General features: G+C 36.5%; 1 protein-coding gene across 5 annotated transcripts in view; it reads left to right on the top strand.

Moving 5' to 3' along the window:
• Positions 1-20,567, top strand: part of PTK2 (protein tyrosine kinase 2) — a 410,474-nt gene that overhangs the window by 174,318 nt on the left and 215,589 nt on the right. For all 5 annotated transcript variants that reach the window (XM_044669284.1, XM_044669268.1, XM_044669260.1 and 2 more), the window contains one exon: positions 12,813-12,892. In XM_044669284.1, coding sequence (XP_044525219.1) covers positions 12,813-12,892 — 80 coding nt within the window. The remainder of the gene's footprint in view (positions 1-12,812; positions 12,893-20,567) is intronic.

The raw sequence follows: 20,567 nt of genomic DNA, 5'->3' as shown, positions 1-20,567 counted from the left end.
TATAAAATTAAGTGGTTTCCCCATGATCACACAATCAATAGGTTATCAGAGGCACAACTTGAACACATCTTTCTAGCTTCAAAGCCTCAAAACCAAACCTCTAGCTACTATGCCATACTACTTTTCATAACAGCATATAATCGTGTAAAATTTTGTAGTTGGAAAAGATTATAATAGTTATAATCACATATATAACCTAGTTTCTTTAGACCAAATATTATAAAGTTTTTCCCAAATTAGCTCTTAGTAGTTGAAATGTTATGAACCAGGAACAAGGCGTAGAGGGGGAAAACTAACTTCTTAAAGAATTTCTTAGCTTTTGGAAGTAAAGAACTTTGGTATTAAAAGTTTTGTAGTTAGTTAAAATTTGCCTTACAGTTGGAAAATACCTAAATAATACTTTATTCCATCAGTATTAGGTGTATGAATTCCTCTCTTCACTAGTGTGATACTGGCAAAATGTGTAATCCTGTCACCTTTTTTTTTAACCCTTACCTTCCATCTTGGAGTCAATATTGTGTATTGGTTCCAAGGCAGAAGAGTGGTAAGGGCTAGGCAATAGGGGGTCAAGTGGCTTGCCCAGGGTCACATAGCTAGGAAGTGGCTGAGGCCAGATTTGAACCTAGGACCTCCCATCTCTAGGCCTGGCTCTCAATCCACTGAGCCCAGCTGCCCCCTAATCCTGTCACTTTTTGAAGAATTCTTATGATGAGAAACTTCTTACCTTTCAAAGCAGCCTTTTTATGGATTCATCTCCTTTGTCAATATCCTTAAATTATGAGGCATAATCAGTGATGTCACCAGGACAGAGCACCTGCCTCTATACTGAAAGAAGTTTATGTGACCTTTTGTCAGAGATGTAGAATGAACCAATTAATGCTTCAACTAAAAATTGAACTAAACAATGATAAATATGAAAAATGATAAAGGCTTGTGTAAAAATATAAATTAGTATTTTAATTAAAGCCATGCTGATAGATAAAATCATTAGACCACGCGCTTGTAAGCATTCAAAACTGCCACCGCCTCCATTTTGTTTCCTGTCTCTACCTCCCAAATCTGCTGGCCAAGACCCTACTAGCAAAGAGGCCACTTCCTCCTAACCCAGGAGATTTAAACCCTCTCTGAGTCAACGTAGACCTCCCCATGCCCCAAAGACCCGGAAAAGGAAACAGCTGGATCACGGGAAATGTAGTTTTGATACATTTCCCATGTCCATAGAAATATATACACGTCTAGATGGCTTTTCCCAATTTTCACTTTTACAACAGTTTACAAAGTTCCTTTTAATTCTCATGTTGTAGTAGCTTACCCAGTTATTGTAAGAGATTTAACTCACTTCCAAAGACCCTAAATCACTATTTGCATAATTTCTTTGTTCAAATTTAGCCTTGAGTTTGCTTTGCTTATTTTCTTTGGAAACTTCTTTAGGAAGTTATTTCTCAAATAACTTCTTAACAGAAGTCATACTATAGTATTCATTTTCTGAACTCCGATTCTTGCCTCACACTGTTCACAGAGTTATTGACTTTGTTTCATTATATCATACTGTTACTAGCTTACCCTGCTTTCTCATATAATTTCAGAGAATATTGTTTTCTAACTATAGGATTAAAAGCTAGTACTAGGCATCATATTGTATCCTAGTATGAGCTCCAAAACAAAAAAAAGTATTAAAGTACACAGTTTAATAATTTTGCAGGCATATTTACTAATCCTTTTGAATTTCATCATCATTATAATTTTAGGAATTCTGTTTTTTGTTTTTTAGTTCTTCCTTTATGAGAGATCACTTAGTATAATAAAGAAAGCATTGTTGGGCTTGTTCAAAAATCTAGTTCTGTTCTCATCTGTTGATCTTTGTGACCTTGAGCAAGTCACCTTATCTGTAAATTTGTAATAATCTTTGTACTAACTGCCACATAGTTATTATAAAGAAAGTTATTTAGAAATATTCAAATACTGAAGAAATATGAATTCTTATCTAATTTGTAAATTAAAATGCTATATACATGTGAGCTGTTATTATTATTATTATTACAGAGTAATGTGATGTAGTGCTATAAAGCAATAAAAGTTATTTTATTCCTTTTTAAAAATAGCAGTACTGGGAACAGCAAAGATGGCTTAGTGGAGTGAGATCCAAGCATATAGATGAGAGATCCTGGGTTCAGATTTGGCCCCAGACACTTCCTAGATTCATGACCTTGGTCAAGTCACTTAACTCCCCTTAGCCCTCACAACTCTTCTATCTTTGAATCAATATACAGTATTGATACTAAGATAGAAGGTGAGAGTTTAAAACAAACAGCAATACCACTGTTAATATCATAAGAAGAAATTTTCTTCACCTCGAATGAATAAAAGACAATGTAGAATCCCATACTATTTGTTAAATACAATGCTAGCAACTTGAGGACATTGATTTTTAAAAAATGAAAACAGTTCCTGCCCTCAACAAATTTTCATTCTTATAGCAGAAGAGAATATGCATAGTAGAGTGGTTGGTGACCAGAGAAAAATATTTTCCATTGGAAAGTTACAGTGATGGTGAGTGGAGCCATATGGAAATAGTTTGAGAAACACTTTCCAGGAGGACTTATAGTTAGTTAGATTATAGCTCCCTGGGGCAGCTGGGTAGCTCAGTGGATTGAGAGCCAGGCCTAGAGACAGGAGGTCCTAGGTTCAGATCCGGCCTCAGCCACTTCCCAGCTGTGTGACCCTGGGCAAGTCGCTTGACTCCCATTGCCTACCCTTACCAATCTTCCACCTATAAGTCAATACACAGAAGTTAAGGGTTTAAAATTTAAAAAAAAAAAAAAAAAAAAAAAAAAAAAGATTATAGCTCCCTGATTTGATTGATTCCAGAACTGAAAGTAGGGAGGAAGGGGCAGGTTGGTATGGAGAGGACTAGAGAGTAAAATGAAGTATGACCAGAGGTATTGAGAAGTTATACCATTTATATTCTAGTAACATTACTGTTATTAAAAAAAGAAATTGGGGGCAGCTGGATAGCTCAGTGGAGTGAGAGTCAGGCCTAGAGACAGGAGATCCTAGGTTCAAACCCGGCCTCAGCCACTTCCCAGCTGTGTGACCCTGGGTAAGTCACTTGACCCCCATTGCCCAACCTTACCAATCTTCCACCTATGAGACAATACACCGAAGTACAAGGGTTTAAAAAAAAAAAAAGAAATTGGGGGGAGGAAGGGAAGCTTTCTTTGAAATTTCTTTTTGAGCCTGCTTATGAAACAGGGATTAGCTCAGTTTGTTCCCTCTATTTACCTTGATTCTGAACTTTGGTTATTGAAAAAAAAATTCTACCTTCAAAGGAGAAATATTTGTCACCATTGAAATGACAAGAAATTACTTTTGGATTCCAAAACATATATTTCAAAAAAAATTTTGAAGAGTCACAATGATATATAGTGGAAAGAACAAGAACTTAGAAGGAACAAAGAGAATTGTTCTCTAGAAGAGGGATTCAATTTGTTGTTACCGATCCCAAAGGGCAGAACTTGGAGCAAAAGTTGTAGAAAGTGGTGTAGATTAGAATTACAGGTGAAAGAAAACTTCCTAACCCTTGGAACTATTCAAAAATCTAATAGGTGGTTTGGGGAATTACTAGGTTCACCCTCCCTAGAATTCTTTAGTCTAGCACTGATATTGTCAAGGAGATTCTTGTCTTAGTAAAAGCCAGGACTGGGTTTCTTTACCCTTTGACTCTGAGAGCCCCAGCTCTTGTCACTTACTGTGAAACCAAAACCTATTTATTTCAACCCTATTGGCCTTCATTTCCTTGGTGACAGGGTAAAAGAATGGGACTAGATAATCATTAATGTCTCTTCTTGTTATAATGTTGTGTGACTGGCAACAACTTTGAAATAAATGCATATAGCCTTCCAACATGACTATAAAACAGCCCTTTCCTTTGGACAATTTTTTTTTCCTGACCAATCATTAATTTTTTTTTAATCAACTTAAATCTAACAGACAGTATAGAAATTTAATGCCATTCTTTTTTTTGGATGTGCTTTATGTAATGCTTTCCTCAGCAACTACCCTAAATCTGATTCTACAATCCATAACCATATTCCTGTGACTTTCTTAAGTTCCAATCAGGACAGCTATTCTATATGTAAGGTCTTATATCACTTAGCAGTGAGGAAGAAGACAGACTAAAAGAAATATTAAGTCTTATCAGTATGTACCTTGGAGTTGAAAAATATGAAAAATTTTGGAGTTCTTAATATATAGTTGCCTTCTTAAAGATCAAATCTGTTCATACCTCCTTCAGTGGTATATTATTGTGCCTCTTTCCACATCTACACATATTATATTTTTACTATTTTTTATTATCACTACAAAATTGCTGTGTATATAGTGATATTTTTTCAATTAAATGATAAGTGTTTATTGACCATCTATGATGACCTAAATAACATTTGAGATCAATACAGAAGTTGTATGCTATTACATTATTACAGTTTTTCAGGCCTCTAAGTTTTGTTCTTATTGCTAACATTCTTTTGAAATGTTATTTTTATTACCTTCTTCATTTTAAAATTACATTTATTTCTGAAATATCTTTATTCATCTCCCTTATCCAGCAAACTATCCATTATAACAGAATTTTTGTTACAAAATTGTTACAAGTTTTCAGAATCCAAAACCAATAACTGTGTTTGCTAGTATTTATAATTCACATGATCCTCACCCTACTTCAGGCCTTTATCGTTTCTTGCTGAGAATCTTGAGGCAGCCTCCTAATTAGACTCCCTCCGTTCTTTGAATCTTTCCCTCTCTGCTCTCTCTACCAAATTGCTCTGCTAATGTACAGATATTACCATTTCACTTCCCAACTACCTAAGCTTCAGTGAGGCCTGATATCTACAATCTATAAAGAATATACAAAGTCACACAAGAGTCCTCCACCTTTACTATGAGGAAAGGACAATCTACTTTCTCAGTTCTTCTTTTGGGACAGCCACTATTATCAATATACAGAATTCTGAGGAGGGGAAGGTTTATCGTTGTTCTTTCTGTTTATGTTGTTGCCATTGTATATATTGTTTTACTGGTTATTCTAGCCTCTTTGCATCAGTTCATGAGTTTTTCAGAAAAAATTTAATTCCATCGAGATTGTAATGAGCTTTATCAAAGTAGCAGGATAACCCTTTATAAATAAAAACTATAATACTATACATATTTCTGTATAGTACTTAAAAAACCATTTGGATTGAAAGAAATTATAACAATCAAATAATTTTATTTGAAGTACTTTACATTACAAAGTAAATTTGTAATGAAGTACAAATTTAGTTATTTTAGAGATAATCGATATTTGTGATAAAGCCAAACTTGGAGTATAAGTGACTATACTGCTCAGATGAATATATAGATTTATTACAATACAAGAATACCAATAGGTTACTTCATAGTTATATAAAATTAAATGATTTACATACAAGAACAAAAGGTCAGTATTATCTGTGTAAATAGTAGGAGAAAAGATGGAAAAAGAAGAATTTCCTTATTAGTTCTCCATTTATTTTATAAACTAGTACAAAAAATTTATTTTAAAGATCTGCTCTACTTAATCTCTGGTTAGGAATATGCAATTTGCTATCTGCTTCTAGGCCCTCTCCCTGATTCATCTAAAATGAAATGGAAAAAAAAATCTAGATATCAGAATTGTGTGCATTAGTCATTTAATTACAGGAATACTGCAAATAATGTAATTTTTAAAAACCCAGCAAACAATGGCAGTCAAATTAATGTCTGATTGAACTGTAAAGCGATCTTCCATATGGCTGTGTAGAAAGAAAAATAGGGGGATGATAACTGCACAATTAGCAGTTGGCAGGGCATGCCCAGTTGATTCAATACTAGATATATCCCAAGTGGGTTGACTTTACTTAATCAAAAACTTTAGAGGAAGCATATATAACAGACATCTGGAGATCTGAACGTCTTGGCAGAAGGAGTAATTTTTATCCATTCAGTTCTACACAATACTTCATAGAGAACTGACTTACAGACTCTAAAGCCTTGATAATTAGCACAGAATTTCTTGAAATTGCTATTGGAGGTCAAACTGTAACAAATGGAGGAAGTGTGACCTCATTGGCATTTGAAGAAACAGATGGGAGGTGAAGCATTCTTTATTGACTCTTTAAATTCTGTTTCCTGCAAGTGATTGTCTAAATCTATCTAATCATTAGTAGTAACTTTTCATATACAAAATAATAATGGAGAGAAGAGATGAAAACTTTTAGAATGCTAGTTCATTGAAGTTAGATAATATAAAGTAAAAATGTCAGACTGCTACCAAAGAGCAGGCAGATCATATTAAAATATAATTGCAAAATGTTTAACAAAATAAATAAAAATATTCAAAATAGAAAATTTAATTTGTGGTTTTCTAAGGCAATGTGTGGACTACAAGGATTTTAGTCTGATATTACTAGTATAATGAATAGTCAACTCTTAGAGTAGCATATGTATTTGTGCCTGTGTTCAAAAGGTATTTGTAATCATTGGGTGATGTAAGGGGGAAAAAGGGGTTTTATGGGTTCAATATATTAAAAGTCACCAGAGGTGACCAGAGGATTGAACTATTATCAATCCTCAATCAAGAATAATCTCAAATCAAAATTGACTTTTATGGAAGTTTATTTACAATTAGGAATGTTGAAGGTAGGGAAATAGAGAGAGAGAAACTCTGGCCCAGACCAGGTAAGAATTTAGAGGCCCAGCAGAGGGGCACAGAGGTGAATTAAACAAGGCTTCTAGCCACAAGGCCTTTTACAATTAGAGAGGCAAGAGAGGCCTCCCTGAGGGTAGAGCCTCCAGAAACGCCAAGGGAGAGAGAAAGAGTCAGCTTAATTTACCCAAAGGGAAGCAGTCAGAGGTCCCACCAGAGTCTAGGCATTCCAACACTCCTCCATGAACCAGAAGAGGTCCTCACCAGATACTGTCTTCCACCGAAGACATCAGCTGACTGAGGACCTTCTTCTTTTAAAGGGGTCACTTATGTGTCACTTCCTGTTCCTCCCTCCTAATTTGCATGTCCAATCACAATAGACAATTCTCATAGTACTGCCTAGGGGGCAGTCAATTGATTCTGATTGTCACCCACTCTAGCACTGTAGGGTCTGTAGGTCTGTAGGGTTACAGACCTCCCAGAATTGGAGGTGTTCTCATCTTTGGTGATTAAATCTAGAGATAGGCAGTGTAGACTTAATCTAATTATCACAATGAAAATGTTTATAGATTTCCAAAACTAGACTAATATTAAGAAAGATCCTCCCTTATTAGACTACACTTAGCTTTTAGTCTTCATAAGGTTATCATTTGGGGCTATCAGCACTGTGGTGTAATGGAAAAATCATTGGATTTGGATTTGGAGGACCAGGGATGATAATATTGCTTCTTCTGCTTACTGACTAGGAGACCTGGAGCAAGTCAGTTTACCTTTTCAATCTCAGTGTCTTTGCTTATAATTGATATGATGATGACATTAACAATAAAAGCTAGCATTTATGTAGCACTTCAAAGGTTGCAGAATGCTTAATAATATTTTCTCATTTGATCCTCACAACAACCTTGGAAGGTGGTAGGTGCTTTTATCCTTATTTTTCAGTCAAGGAAACTGAGGCCTACAGAGGGTAAGGGAGTTGCCCAGAATCACCCAGCTAGTAACTGTCTAAGGCCAGATTTGTCTGAATCTCCTTAACTACAAGCTCCAGTGCACTATTCACTGCACTATTTAGACCATTTATATCACCACGGTATTGTGGGGAAATTTTAAAAAATGACAAAAGATTGTAAGCACCTAAGAAGTCTGCCAATGTGATGTCTTCAGAAGGAGCAATTAGTTTAGAGTTGGAGAGCTTGAATTCCTATTCTATGTGATGTTTTGGGAAATTTGGGCTAGATTGTCTGTAAGGGTTTTTCAAGGTATTAGTCTGATCCTATATACTTCCTCATTTTACAGACAAAGAAACTAAAATCAATAGAATCAAGGTGGCTTAAATTTAGAGTTAAAAGATGTGTTTAGAGGCTGGAACTGTATGATTCTTTTGGTTATAAAGAACTCCAGGGTGAATAAAATTCCCCTTATCTACTCACACAGGTCAACACCTCTATGGATATTATTTCCTCTCTTGTCTATAATAGAGTTGAACTTGCTAACCCCTCTGGTCTTCACACACAACACCTTATTTCCCCTTTTCCCCCATGCCAAGTAAACATGTAAATGGGAGAGGGTAGCTGCAAGAGGTTTGCAATAGAACAGGAAAGAAAAGATGAAGGCCTGACCTATTAAATGGGATAGATATAAGAGATAATGTGGATATTGAATTAGTAAATCTGGCAAGCTGACTAGATCAGAAAATGGGGCTGGTTGTTAGGGATTGAGATGGGAATGAAGCAAAATCCTGGATGACACCAAACTTGAGAAGATGAGTGACTGGCAGGATGATGTTGTCTTCCATTTGAGTAAGTAAGGTTGGAGTTCTAAATCAACAGCTAATAAAAAGCTGATCTTGAATTTGAACTCAGGTCTCCTGACACCAATATTCTGTGCTCTTTGTATAACATCAACTATACAGTTGCTGGAATATTTAAACATGATATTGAAACTTTTTACTAAGGTGATTTTGTATGTTTATCCAAGAAATTTCTCGACTCAGTTTTGTGAAATAATTGTTTGTTGTTCTTGCCTTTCTTTGTTTCAAGACATACTTTCATAGTAATATATATTAATATATTAACTTATAATATTCACACCCATTTCAATCAACATGGTTTTTAAAATTAATTTTAAAAAATTAATAGAAATCTTCCCCCCACCTCTCCTCTAAGGGGTAGCTGGGGAAGAAAATCAAGACCCTTGTAACAAATATTTATAGTCAAACCAAATTAATTACCACATTTGCCACACCCAAGATTACATTTCAAACTCCACCCTGAGCCCATTACCTTTTCTTAAGGAGGTCAATAGGTTGTTTATCATAGATAGATCCTCTGGATTCATAGTTGATTATTGCTTTCAAAGTTGTTGTTTTTTTTTTATCTTTACAATATTATTATTGTCCTATTACATTATCCTATTTCTGTCCAAAATTTCCTGTTAATTGTTGAGGACCTTACCATCCTCTCAGTACCTCAGGCTTGTACCCTAAAGTGTTACTCTCAGTTCCTCACTATTGCTCTGTTCCCAAAGCCTGTCAGTTTACCTTTGCAGCATCTCTCAAATATGCCCTCTTATGTCCTCTGGCATTGCTGCTACCCTTGGGCAGGTTGTCATTACCTCTGGCCTGGACTATTGCAATAGCTTGCTAGTGGATCTATCTTCCTTAACTTTCCCCCTACTCTAATCCATTGACTATTCAGCCACTAAAGTGTTTTTCTTAAAGAGCAGATCCAACAGTGTCACCTCCAACCTCTCACTTAATAAACTCCAGTGGCCCCTATCACCTCCAGCAGCAAATACAAAATCTTCTGTTTGGTTTTCAAAACCTTTCATTACCTAGCCGTCCCTTACCCCTTCATTCTTCTTACTCCATGCCACATATTCTTTAGTTCAGAGACACTGGTCTTCTAGCTGTTCCATAAATAAGACAATTCCTGTCCTGGTTCTGGACGTTTTCTCTGACTATCCTCCAATAAATGAAATGTTCTCTCTTCTCATCTCTTATTGGCTTCTCTAGATTTCTTTTAAGTCCCAATTAAAATCCTGCCTTCTAAAACAATAATGAAATCCCGTCTTCTACAAGAATATTTTTCTAACCCTCTCATAATTCTAATGCTTTTTACATGAGTTTCTTAAAGGCAGGCACTGCCTTTTGTTAATTTTTGTAGGCTATGCATTTAGTATCATGCCTGACATATGATAGGCATTTAATAAGTGTATATATAAAGCTCCTCATTTTACTTTTCATTAGTTCCTACTGGTCTTCCCAGGTTTCTTTGAAACTAGCCCTTTCATCCTTCTTTTTTATAACATAAAAGTATTCCATTTCAACCACATACCATCTTTTGTTCAGCCATTTGCAGCCCCTTATTTTCCATTTCTTGTCCATGACCAAAAGAATTGCTGTGAATACTTTTGTGCATATGGGTCCTTTTCTGTTTTCTTTGATTGCTTTGGAGTATAGGTCTAATAGTGGTAGTGGTGATGAGTTAAAGGGTATACACAGTTTAATGCTTTTACTTCAAATTACTATCCAGAATAACTACTTGTTCACAGCTCCATCAATAAGCATTACCACCTCAAGATAAATGGAATTCATGTTGAGGTTAAGATAGTACACATTTGAATTTGCATAAATCAACAATGGAGAAGAAATGACAACAAAATAATTTCTGAGTTGTATTTGTATGACCAATTTACTTTTTAAATTGGCTTGCTAATTTTTTTTAACATAACATTAAATTCATTTTAATTAGTTCTGTTTCAGAAAATAGTGTGGTGTTAAGGATTTGAGGTCTAGCTTTACCTCTTAATACTTGTGTAATCCTAGGCAATCCATCTTGATTCTCAATTCCTTACCTCTTTGATGAGCATAACAGTTCTTTCTGTACCTAACACATGAAGTTATTGTGGGGATGAAATGAAATGGTTTATATCAGGGAGCAAACTTTTGAACTATAAAAGGTTATATAAATAGGTTCTTTGTTATAGACATTAACATTGTGAGGCAGTGAAGTACCATCCCTTCTTTATGGAAGAAAGAGCATGCTGTAGTAGAAGTAGCAGAAAACTTTGATCAAAGGGCCTGCCTGTGTCCAGTGCCAGCCCTGTCTTTTATTAATTGTGTGACTTTGGGCAAATCATTTAGCCTTTCTAAGTCTTAGTTTCCTAGTCTATATTTACATAGCTGGTGTTCGATGATTATAGCTTTTAATGCATGGAAATCAGTTATTAAGTGAAATCATATAGTCAGTGAATCAATAAACATTTATTAAATACCTACTATGTGCTAGGTGTGCTATGGATATAAAAAGAGGCAAAAGACAGTAACTGTCTTCAAGCAGTTTACAGTCTATGGGTGAAGGCAACAGACAAAGAAACATACAAAGCCACCTATATATAAGATGAATAGGAAATAATCAAGAGAGAGAAGATACTCCAATTAAGAAGTTGGGGATGGTTTTTTGTTGAAGGTGGAATTTTAGTTGGTACTTTAAAAAAAATGCTCAGAATTGAGGGATAGAGTATCTTGTTCAAGAAACAGCCAGGGAACCAGTGTCACTGGATTGAATAGTACATGTTGAGAAGTAAAGAGTCAACAAATTGGAAAGGTGGGAAGTATTAGGTTATGAAGGGCTTTGAATGCCAAACAGAGCATTTTGTATTTGATCCTGGACACAATAGAGGACCACTGACATTTATTGGGTAGGGCAGTAATGTGGCTGAACTTGTACTTTTTTAAAAATTCACTTTGGTAGCAAATGGAGGATTGATTGGAATGTGGAAGAGATGTGAGGCATGGAGACCAGTGAGGAGGCTACTGCAATAGTCCAACTGTGAGCTGATGAGGGCCTGTACTAGAGAGGTGGCAGTGTTGGAGGAGAGTAGGGAAAATATGCAAGAGATTTTGCAGAGGGGAAATAAGCTTTGGCAACAGATTGAATATTGGGGGGGAAAATAGTGTGGAGTCCAGGATGACACTAAGGTGTCTAGCCTGAGGGACCAGGAGGATGATGTTTCCCTTGACAGTAAGAAAAAAAAAAGGAGGAGGGGAAGGGAGTTTGTGGGGAAAGCTAACAAGTTCTGTTATGGAAGCAATAAGTTTAAGATAACTACTGAATATCTAGTTTGAGATGTCTGAAAGGCAGTTAGAAATTCAATATTTGAGATCAGAGAATTTGGGGGCAGGGTACATTTGAGAATCATCAGCATAGAGATGGTAATTAAATCTATAGGAGATGATGAGATGCCAAATGAAATAGTGAGGAGGTAGAAATGGTTCCAGGACAGAACAATGGGATAACTATGGCTAGAAGGCATGATATGGAAGAGGATATAGCAAAAGAGATAAAGATGGAATGGTTAGATGGGTAGGAGGAGAACCAAGAGAGAATGGTGTCCCTAAAACTTGTAGAGAAAAGGGAATCATAGAGGAAAGAGTGATCAGTGGTGTCAAGGGATACAGAGAAGTAAAGGAGAAGGAAAATTGAGTAAAGATCATTTGATTTGAAAACTTTATCATTAATAACTTTGAAGAGAAAGTTTCAGTGGAATGATAAGGTTTGAAGCTGAATTGTAAGAAGTTAAAAAGAAAGAGTGCAGAGAAAGTGGAGGCATTCATTGCAGCTAGCTGTTTTGAAGAGTTTAGCTACAAAGGGCAAAGAGGGAGTTCATAGCAAATGGCCTCAATTTTTTCAATAGAATATGAGGAGATAGTTGAGGGAGAGGGAGCCATGGTAAGTCTGAGTTGGGATGAAAAGGTTTGGAAGATCTACTTCTGGAAAGTGAGATAATGATTTGATAAGAGAGCCATTAGTAGAATTGCCTAGGAACAGTGAGGACCTGCTTGGCATTACATAACATAAGTATATGGAAGACCCAGTTAGAACAGTTATGATGTCCTTACTTTTCCAATATTAGTGATCACTAAATTTCTGTAAGGTGACATAAATTGGAATAATTTTTGTAAATAAATATCTTTTTTCCAAACCATTTCTTAATTGATCACCATTTTTTGTGGTGCTAGATAGTTATCTACTCTCATATCATTAAAAAATCCTTTGTTTTAAAAAGAATTATTTCTTTATATGACACATGCTTGCTTCATATGTTCTAGGTGAAAAACGACTATATGTTAGAAATAGCTGATCAAGTGGACCAGGAAATTGCTTTGAAGTTGGGTTGCCTTGAAATACGGTGAGCTTGATAAACTGTACTTATTTGTATGGATATTTATCTTTTGAAGGAAGATGATTTCTTTCAAATATGTCTAGATTAATTTTGAAAGTTTTTCTTCTTTACTATTTATCAAGGATTTTTTTTTTTGAGGGGGAAAGGATTCTTCTGTACCTGTGATTTATTTGGTGTAGAAAACTTCTGGGTAGAAATTCTTTTTACCATTGCAATTCGGCAACCCTTACACACTTTATAATCTTAGAAAGTTGCCTGGGGTATTAACCATTTAATAATGGTTAAACAATTTGCTCCTGGTCACACAAGTCAGCTTATATTACAGGTAGGCCTTGAACCCAGTTTTTCTTGACTCCTAGGGCATTCTTTGCTCTTTTCTGTACTATGTATCATCACAATATGTCCATAAAACACTAATTTGAAATGGAAGAAATAGTTTGATGAATAGATTATTGAATGTATTTAATCAGTCAGTAAGCACTTACCTTGGAGATACAAAGAACTACAAAAACAAATACCTTTCCTCAGGGAGCTCACATTCTAAATGGAAAGAAAATGTGTAAAAATTATATTCACAAGATATCCTTATCTTTGTTTATATATATATTCATATAAATATACATTAAACTAAATGTAATCTCAGAGGGAAGGTTTTATAGGGTAGTAAGGGCAAGTTGAGAGAAGAAGGGAGAAGATGAGGAAAAGCCTTCTGCAGAAGGTGGAATTTTAGGGTCTTGAAGGAAGATAGGAGGCAAAAGTGAGGAGGAACAGTATCATTGGATCACAGAGTTCATAGAGAGGTATAAGAAGATTGAAAAGTTGTATTTTGGTGGGGAGGCAAGTTATGAAGGACTTTGGACTTCAACAAAGGATTTTGTATTTAAACCTGGAGGTGATAGGGAACCACTGGCATTTATTGAATAGGTGGGGAGTAGAGGGACATTATAGTCAGAACTCTTATTTTGGGGAGATCACCTCAAAAGTTGAATAGAGCAGTGATGGCAAACCTTTGGCATGGGTGCCAAAGATGGCATGCAAAGTGTTCTCTGTGGGCATGTGGGTCACTCTACCCCCAACAATACCCTCCCCCAAACTTCATTACTTGAAAGACAGAGGGATTGGGATGGAGCTGCTACCCTCCCCCTCTCCATTGTACTGATAACATTTTTTCACATTGCTACCCCTCTGCCCAACAGCCCAATGGGAGCACTTTCTCTCTCACTTGTGTGGTTGGTAAGGGGGAGGGCAGGGCACACTCAGCACTTGGTGGCGGAGAGAGGCATGGCATACAGTCCAGGGTGGGGGGCAGCATGGCACTTGGTGTGGGGGTTGGAGTGGGGCCCAGAACTCCATCTCTAAAAGGTTTGCCATCACTGAAATAGAGCACGGAAGAGAATGGTGAGAGACTTGTGGCAAGAATACCAAACAGCAGGCTATATATTACAGTAGTCTAGGCCTGAAATGTTGAAGCCCCACACCTCAATGTTGGCAATGTCAGAGGAAAGATGGGCATATATTTGAGAGACATTATGAAGGTAGATTTCATAGGCCTTAGCAAGAGATTAGATATGTGAAGTGAGAGTGAAGAGATCAAGATGATCCTTAATTTGCAAGCCTGGGTGACAAGGGGGAAAGATAGTGGCATTCTTGACAGAGCAATAGTAATATCAGGATGGTGAAGTGGCTTTGTGAAAATAGAGAAATAGATGAATTTGAGAGACATGAAAAACTTGAGAGGAAAGATTGCATATATGGTATGAGTATTAATGAGGAGTTGAGGATGATACAGAGATTGCCTTCTTCCTCTAATTTTCTTCTTTTTTCTATAAAGCTTAACTTTTTTTTTCTTAACTTGGATGTCTAGCATGATGGTGGTGTCATTCACGGGAAGAGAGGAAGTTGGGAGATGTCTGCTAGGACACAAGTGGAACTGAGGAGATGCGCATTAACACTCACACTTCCACAACACCCATTGGGACTATTAAAGCAAAAAATGTTGTGGTGCAGACCTGGGACAGTTTGGGCTAACTTTGCTCAGATAGATGAATTTGAGACCCACCTGTTATCCCTTTATTCCGAAATATTATAAAAGCAATATTTAGGACTGGTAAACAGTCCATGAGATCTAGGGAACCATCTTGATGACTGTTTTTAATCTTTTTGCCTACCGTTTTTATGTGTTTTTATGTTCCTGAACTGATTTTTAAGTTCCTTGAGAACTGCTTCTATGTGAAAGTATTGAAATATGATTTGGAAGATTATTTTAATTAGGCTTCTGAGCAATCCGTTGGACTACAAGTAGACTAGCTTCCTCAGTTGGTCTAAGATAATGAGTTCCCTTTTGCATATGTTGAGTTTGAGATCCTTATGGACATCCATTTTGAGATGCCCAAGAGGAAGTTAGTGATGGAAGACTAGAGTTTAGGAGAGAAGTTAGAGATAGATATGCAGATCTGGGAATCATTTTCTTAGATATGTTTATTAAACCCAGAGGTGCTGATTAGATCACTAACAACACAACAATATGAATCAAAAGGACAGCTACACACACAAAAGTGATGTTGGAAAATTATAAAGAACAAATGTAGCTTGAGATATGAGAGGACACTATCTACCCCCTCTGAGATGGCTTGAGGTCCATACTTGTTGCATATTGCACAAATTTTGAGACTTTAATGTACTATCGATCATGTTTTTTTTTTTTTCTTTTAAAAATACTATTAATTACATGGGATGACTTTTGAGATAATAGGGGGGAAATACTAGAGAGAATTTATATTTGTTAAAACTTATTTTGAAAATATTTTCATAAATCCACCAAATAGATATTGCATATGTACTTATGTATAACATTTAAAGACATAATTTCATCTTAAGTGCCAATTTAAGTCAATAAGCATTAAGCTCTTATTAGGTACTAGTTACTGTATTAAGAACCAACTAATAATAGCCAACATTTTTATGACACTTTAATATTTGCAAAGTACTTTACCAATATAATTTCATTTTTATCATGACAACATGTCAAAATGTGTTGTGTTGTGCTAATATTATCACCTCTATCTTAGAGATGGAGAAATTGAGGCAGAATTTAAGTGACCAGAGTCATAGAACCAGTAAATATCCAAAGATAGATTTGAATTTGTCTTTCTTACTATAGTTCCAAGGTTCTATCCACTGCTCTACCTAACTGCTTCTTGGCATTGTTATAAAAATAAGAGAAGGTATCTTTATATGTACTAATAACAATGCTACTATTAGGCTAGTTATTATATTAGTATATTAATCCAAGATATTGATCTGAGGAAGCTGTGTTTGGTTCCCCTTGATGGCTGGTGCAGGGACACCAGAGTCCTGCCACTCAGCTGGATGTTATAATAACTGCCCTTCTTTATAACAGTGCCCAGGCAGGATCCCTAAAGGTCAGTGGATGGGTAACCCTTTCAGGTCCCACCTGGGTTGATTGATTATTAGTATTGGGCTCTATTAACCTTGGATAACATTCATCTGACTGCGTTTCTCCCTCCCCAGAGTGGTGATGGAATAACTACTCCAGGAAGGTACTTAATAAATTTTATCTATGTTGTTAATAAGGGAAAGGAATGATCAGGAACAGATTGGGAATAGTCGTTGTGCTAGTCCTACAGCCTTCAGGAAATACCACCCTTACCACCCTCTTCTTCTTCTCCTATCCACTTCCCGGTCCCCCCCCCCTCCCCCGACTCCCCCTCCCAGGATACCTAAGTATCTATAGATGGTTTATAGATGCCTAAATATCTAGGGGGATTCAGAGTGAATCAGAGGATCCAGGGTCTGACCCACAGGTCAATCATTGTTCAAGATCAGATTAATGTTTCAAGTCAAGGGTTTCAGGCAAGGCTCCAAAACCAAAAGCCAAAGCCAAAAGCCAAAAGGGGGGTCTCTCTCAGATGTCTGTCAGGGTATTTATACCCTCTCTGGCCAACTGCCTTTCCTCTTGTCCTCACGGCCTCCGGGAACATTCCGATGTTCCTGTCAATCAAGGTGAGGCTCTCAGCTCTGGACCCTGTCCTGCTTTAGGTTTAGTTCAGTGTAGATAAGTCCCTCCCCTGACCCTGTGGTTTGCCCATAGTCTGGAAGTGTAGAAACCCCTATTCTCATCCTGTTTAGACCATAGTTCCCTTAATTAAATTTGTTACAAACTCTTGTCTTTTGCTTGCTAGTTTCCACAGGCCCTTGTCTAGATGGTGCAGGGTGACAGGCCTAATTGTCACTTCTGTCAACAGACATTTTCCCTATCAGTTAAACCCAGTCTGCCTAACTTGTTTGGTCCCACCTTTTGTCATTCCTGTCTCCTTCACACCCTTCTGAACCCACATACAATATTTAAGTTATCTCCCCTGGTTTTCCCCATAAGAGAGTAGACAGTAGTTTGTGAATGAAGGGGAGTAACAATAAGGGCAAAAAGGTAAGATGGGATCTATTTTGTTAGAGCCTTAAATCCTAAACAGAGGAGTTTATATATGATCCAGTGAGTAGTAGGTGCTGCTAGGTATTGGGGTAGACTTTTGTCAATGTGATAACTACAAAGAGGTCTTCTGTCTTGCTAGGTTGTGTATAGATTTCAAAGTTGATGACAACTGACCATTTCTGGTAATTCATACAAACACATACTTTTAGAAATAATCTTGAAACTATTTCCATGGATGAATGAGTAGCTTTCAAGCACTGTATCATGTACTAGTAAAATAAATAGAAAATTAAGGTCTCTGCTTTCAGGGAGCTCCTTCAGCAAGCCAAATGGAAAGGCCCCATTGGTTGTAGCCTGCAGATGCTACACATCTTCTTTAGTGTCATTTCCATTAATAAGGCCATATCATTTTCTAATGTTCAGGCATTTAAATGTTGCCAAGGATATTGGCATTAAGGACTTTCTTTCTCTTGAGTCTTTAGTAGCTATGGTTGCTGAGAAAACGGGGTGTGGTACCTTTGGAATTAGTTACCAGATCATATCTCAACAAAGGTTAACTGCCTACATGAAGATTTTAGTAGTGGGCTAGAAGCAGGATAGGTGGTCTAGGCTGAGCCTCTTATTCTCAGAGCCTGCCTAATTATTGGTATTAGTAAATGGTGTTAGTGGTGACAGGGATGGCATGTCTCTTCTCCATAGGGGCTATTTCCTGAATGATGACTATGCTGACTGGTATGGAAGCAGAGCTGGTGATATGTTGATCTCGTGATGGGGATGATTTGATGAAGCTCAGTGGAGTATCAAACAGGTTATGTTGTCATTAGAGAATACTCAAGACTACTTGGATAAGGAAGAGGATATAAATGAATTTCTGAAACATCACCAATCTAACATGAAGCGTGAAGCTTGATAACTGCTATAGTTCTCAGCCAAAAGCACAGCAACTAATATCATCTTGACCTACCTTTATGTGATTTTACTCTTTAAAAAAGTGGGAGACAGTGGAATTGTGTGTCAGCTATGGGGGTTAGGGGTGGGGAGTTTTGGGGGAGAGGGAAAGAACATGAAACATGTAACTGGGAAAATATTCAAAATAAAAATTAAACAAGGAAAATAAAATAAAATGTAAAAAAAAAATACAAATAAATACAAATAAAAAAAAAGTGGGAGAAATGACCAGGAAAATTATTCTTCTAGGTATGATTCTCACTGAGTGGAAAAAACTGGTTGAGCTCAAATGATGGGGCCATGTGAAGAAATGATAGCTGTCTTGGAGTTTGTGATGAAGAAGGGGGGAAAATACATATATATATATAGAGAGAGAGAGAGACAGAGACAGAGACAGAGACAGAGACAGACAACCTTGCATTGTGGAATCTTCAGTTTTGGGAAAGTAGAAAGTGGAGAGAGGAAAAATAAGTAGGGTCTTATATACTGTTATAAGGTAAGAGCATATGACCAGAATCTGGAAAAGAACAGAGGCAGGAAACGTTCTGGAATTCTGGAGAATTGACAGGGCTGTCTTCTAACAGCAGTTAAGATGGAGGTTGAGTTTTCTTTAATCTCCTGGGGTGGAACTTGTGAGCTAGGCTATTCTCTCCTGTGCCTTTCCTTTTTCCTTCTGCTACATCTTATCATCATACTTGTTCCTAATTACCTCTATTACCATCACGGAGGGAGGGGGAGATTTGGGTTAGTGGAGTGTATTTATAGTAGGGACTGAGACTTCAGGTAGAGAGGTAAAGGACAGTACAGCTAACAGCTTTCTGAAAGCTTCCCAGGAGGGAGCAACTGTAGATTTTGTTGGGGAGGGTTAGTTATATACATTACATAGGATTATCCAAAGTCCCTTCCCTACCTTCCCTTACCAAACCATCCCTGTGTTTATTAGCTCCTGCTTGGACTACATTTGTTATCCTGCCAACTATATCCTATTGGCCTTCTCAAATCCTGTATATCTTCTGGTACTGGCCATGAATCCCATTACCACCCTGGTATATCCTAATTACTTATTTAAATACTAATATTCTTCAGAGGAAGTAATTTTAGGAAGAATAATAAACTCTCAGATATCAAACTCTGAAGATACAAAGGGAAATATTTCTGATTTTTAAAAAAAAAGACAAAAGTTGAATTGTCTAAAGATTCCTACATGAATGCATAGGAAATTCACCAACCACCTTAGTTTTTAAGGTGACTTGTACAAAGACAAGTCTCAGAGAATGCATACAAGAGTATGGCACAGTCCTATAAAAAGTGACAGGAGTGCTAAAGCTCAAAAGGCTGGTGATTAATTCTTCTTTTTATTCTGTGAGGCTGACAAGGAAAGCTAAAGTTGCAAATGTTTTCTTTTTGTTTCTCTGCTTTAATTATATTTGTGGAAAGGAGGCTTTAAGAAAGAATAAAATTTCTGTTTGGGATAAATGAGGTGATAACTGATAACAAAGAGAAGGCAGAGCTCAATTTTTCTTCTGCTTATTTTCCCTGGTAAGGGGAATGAAATAGAAAGTATAGGACACGTGGCCAATGAATAGGAAACTTGTTATCTGTGGTAAGGAAAGAGATAATAAGAGGGTGTTGGAGTTGCTGTTGATAAGTTATAGTCATGTGCCACAGATGAACTAAATTCTCTGATACTGAATAAACTATGATTGCTTAGTTTTGTATTTTCATTATTTGAAAGATTATGAAGTACAGAAGTACCACAAAAATGAAAAGGAAATGGTATCTAAATTTTAAAAACAAAAACAGAATAGTCTAGAAAGTAGAAGCCAATGAGTTTAACTTGATTTCTGGCAAAAGTCTAGAACATGATTATTAAACCAAAGAAGACATGATTATATTGTAATTAGACAGAATTGCCTCATGTTAAGGTCTTACTAAATTCCATTTTGGACAATGCTTATGAACTGGTAGTTGCAATTTTCCATTAAGCAATGCAGATGACAGTAATATTGGATTTGAAACTAGACTGTCTTTTTCCCCTTTCTGTAACCCCATTGTTTACACTATTTGGTATATAGTGGTATGCTTAATAAATGTTTATTGAGTGGATGACCAAACTAAAATAGTGGTTTCTAATCATTCTAAGTCTACTTGAAAAGAATTCTCTAGTGAATTTCTTCGGGAATCTGTGCTACTCAATATATTTATCCATGCTTTGGATAAATGCATAAATAGCATGTTTACCAAATTATGATATAGATCTGGAAGGGATTGAAAAAAATCTTA

This window comes from Gracilinanus agilis, chromosome 1, assembly GCF_016433145.1.
Source record: "Gracilinanus agilis isolate LMUSP501 chromosome 1, AgileGrace, whole genome shotgun sequence".
Classification (NCBI taxonomy): Eukaryota; Metazoa; Chordata; class Mammalia; order Didelphimorphia; family Didelphidae; genus Gracilinanus; species Gracilinanus agilis.
This window is presented reverse-complemented; position numbering and strand designations above follow the sequence as displayed.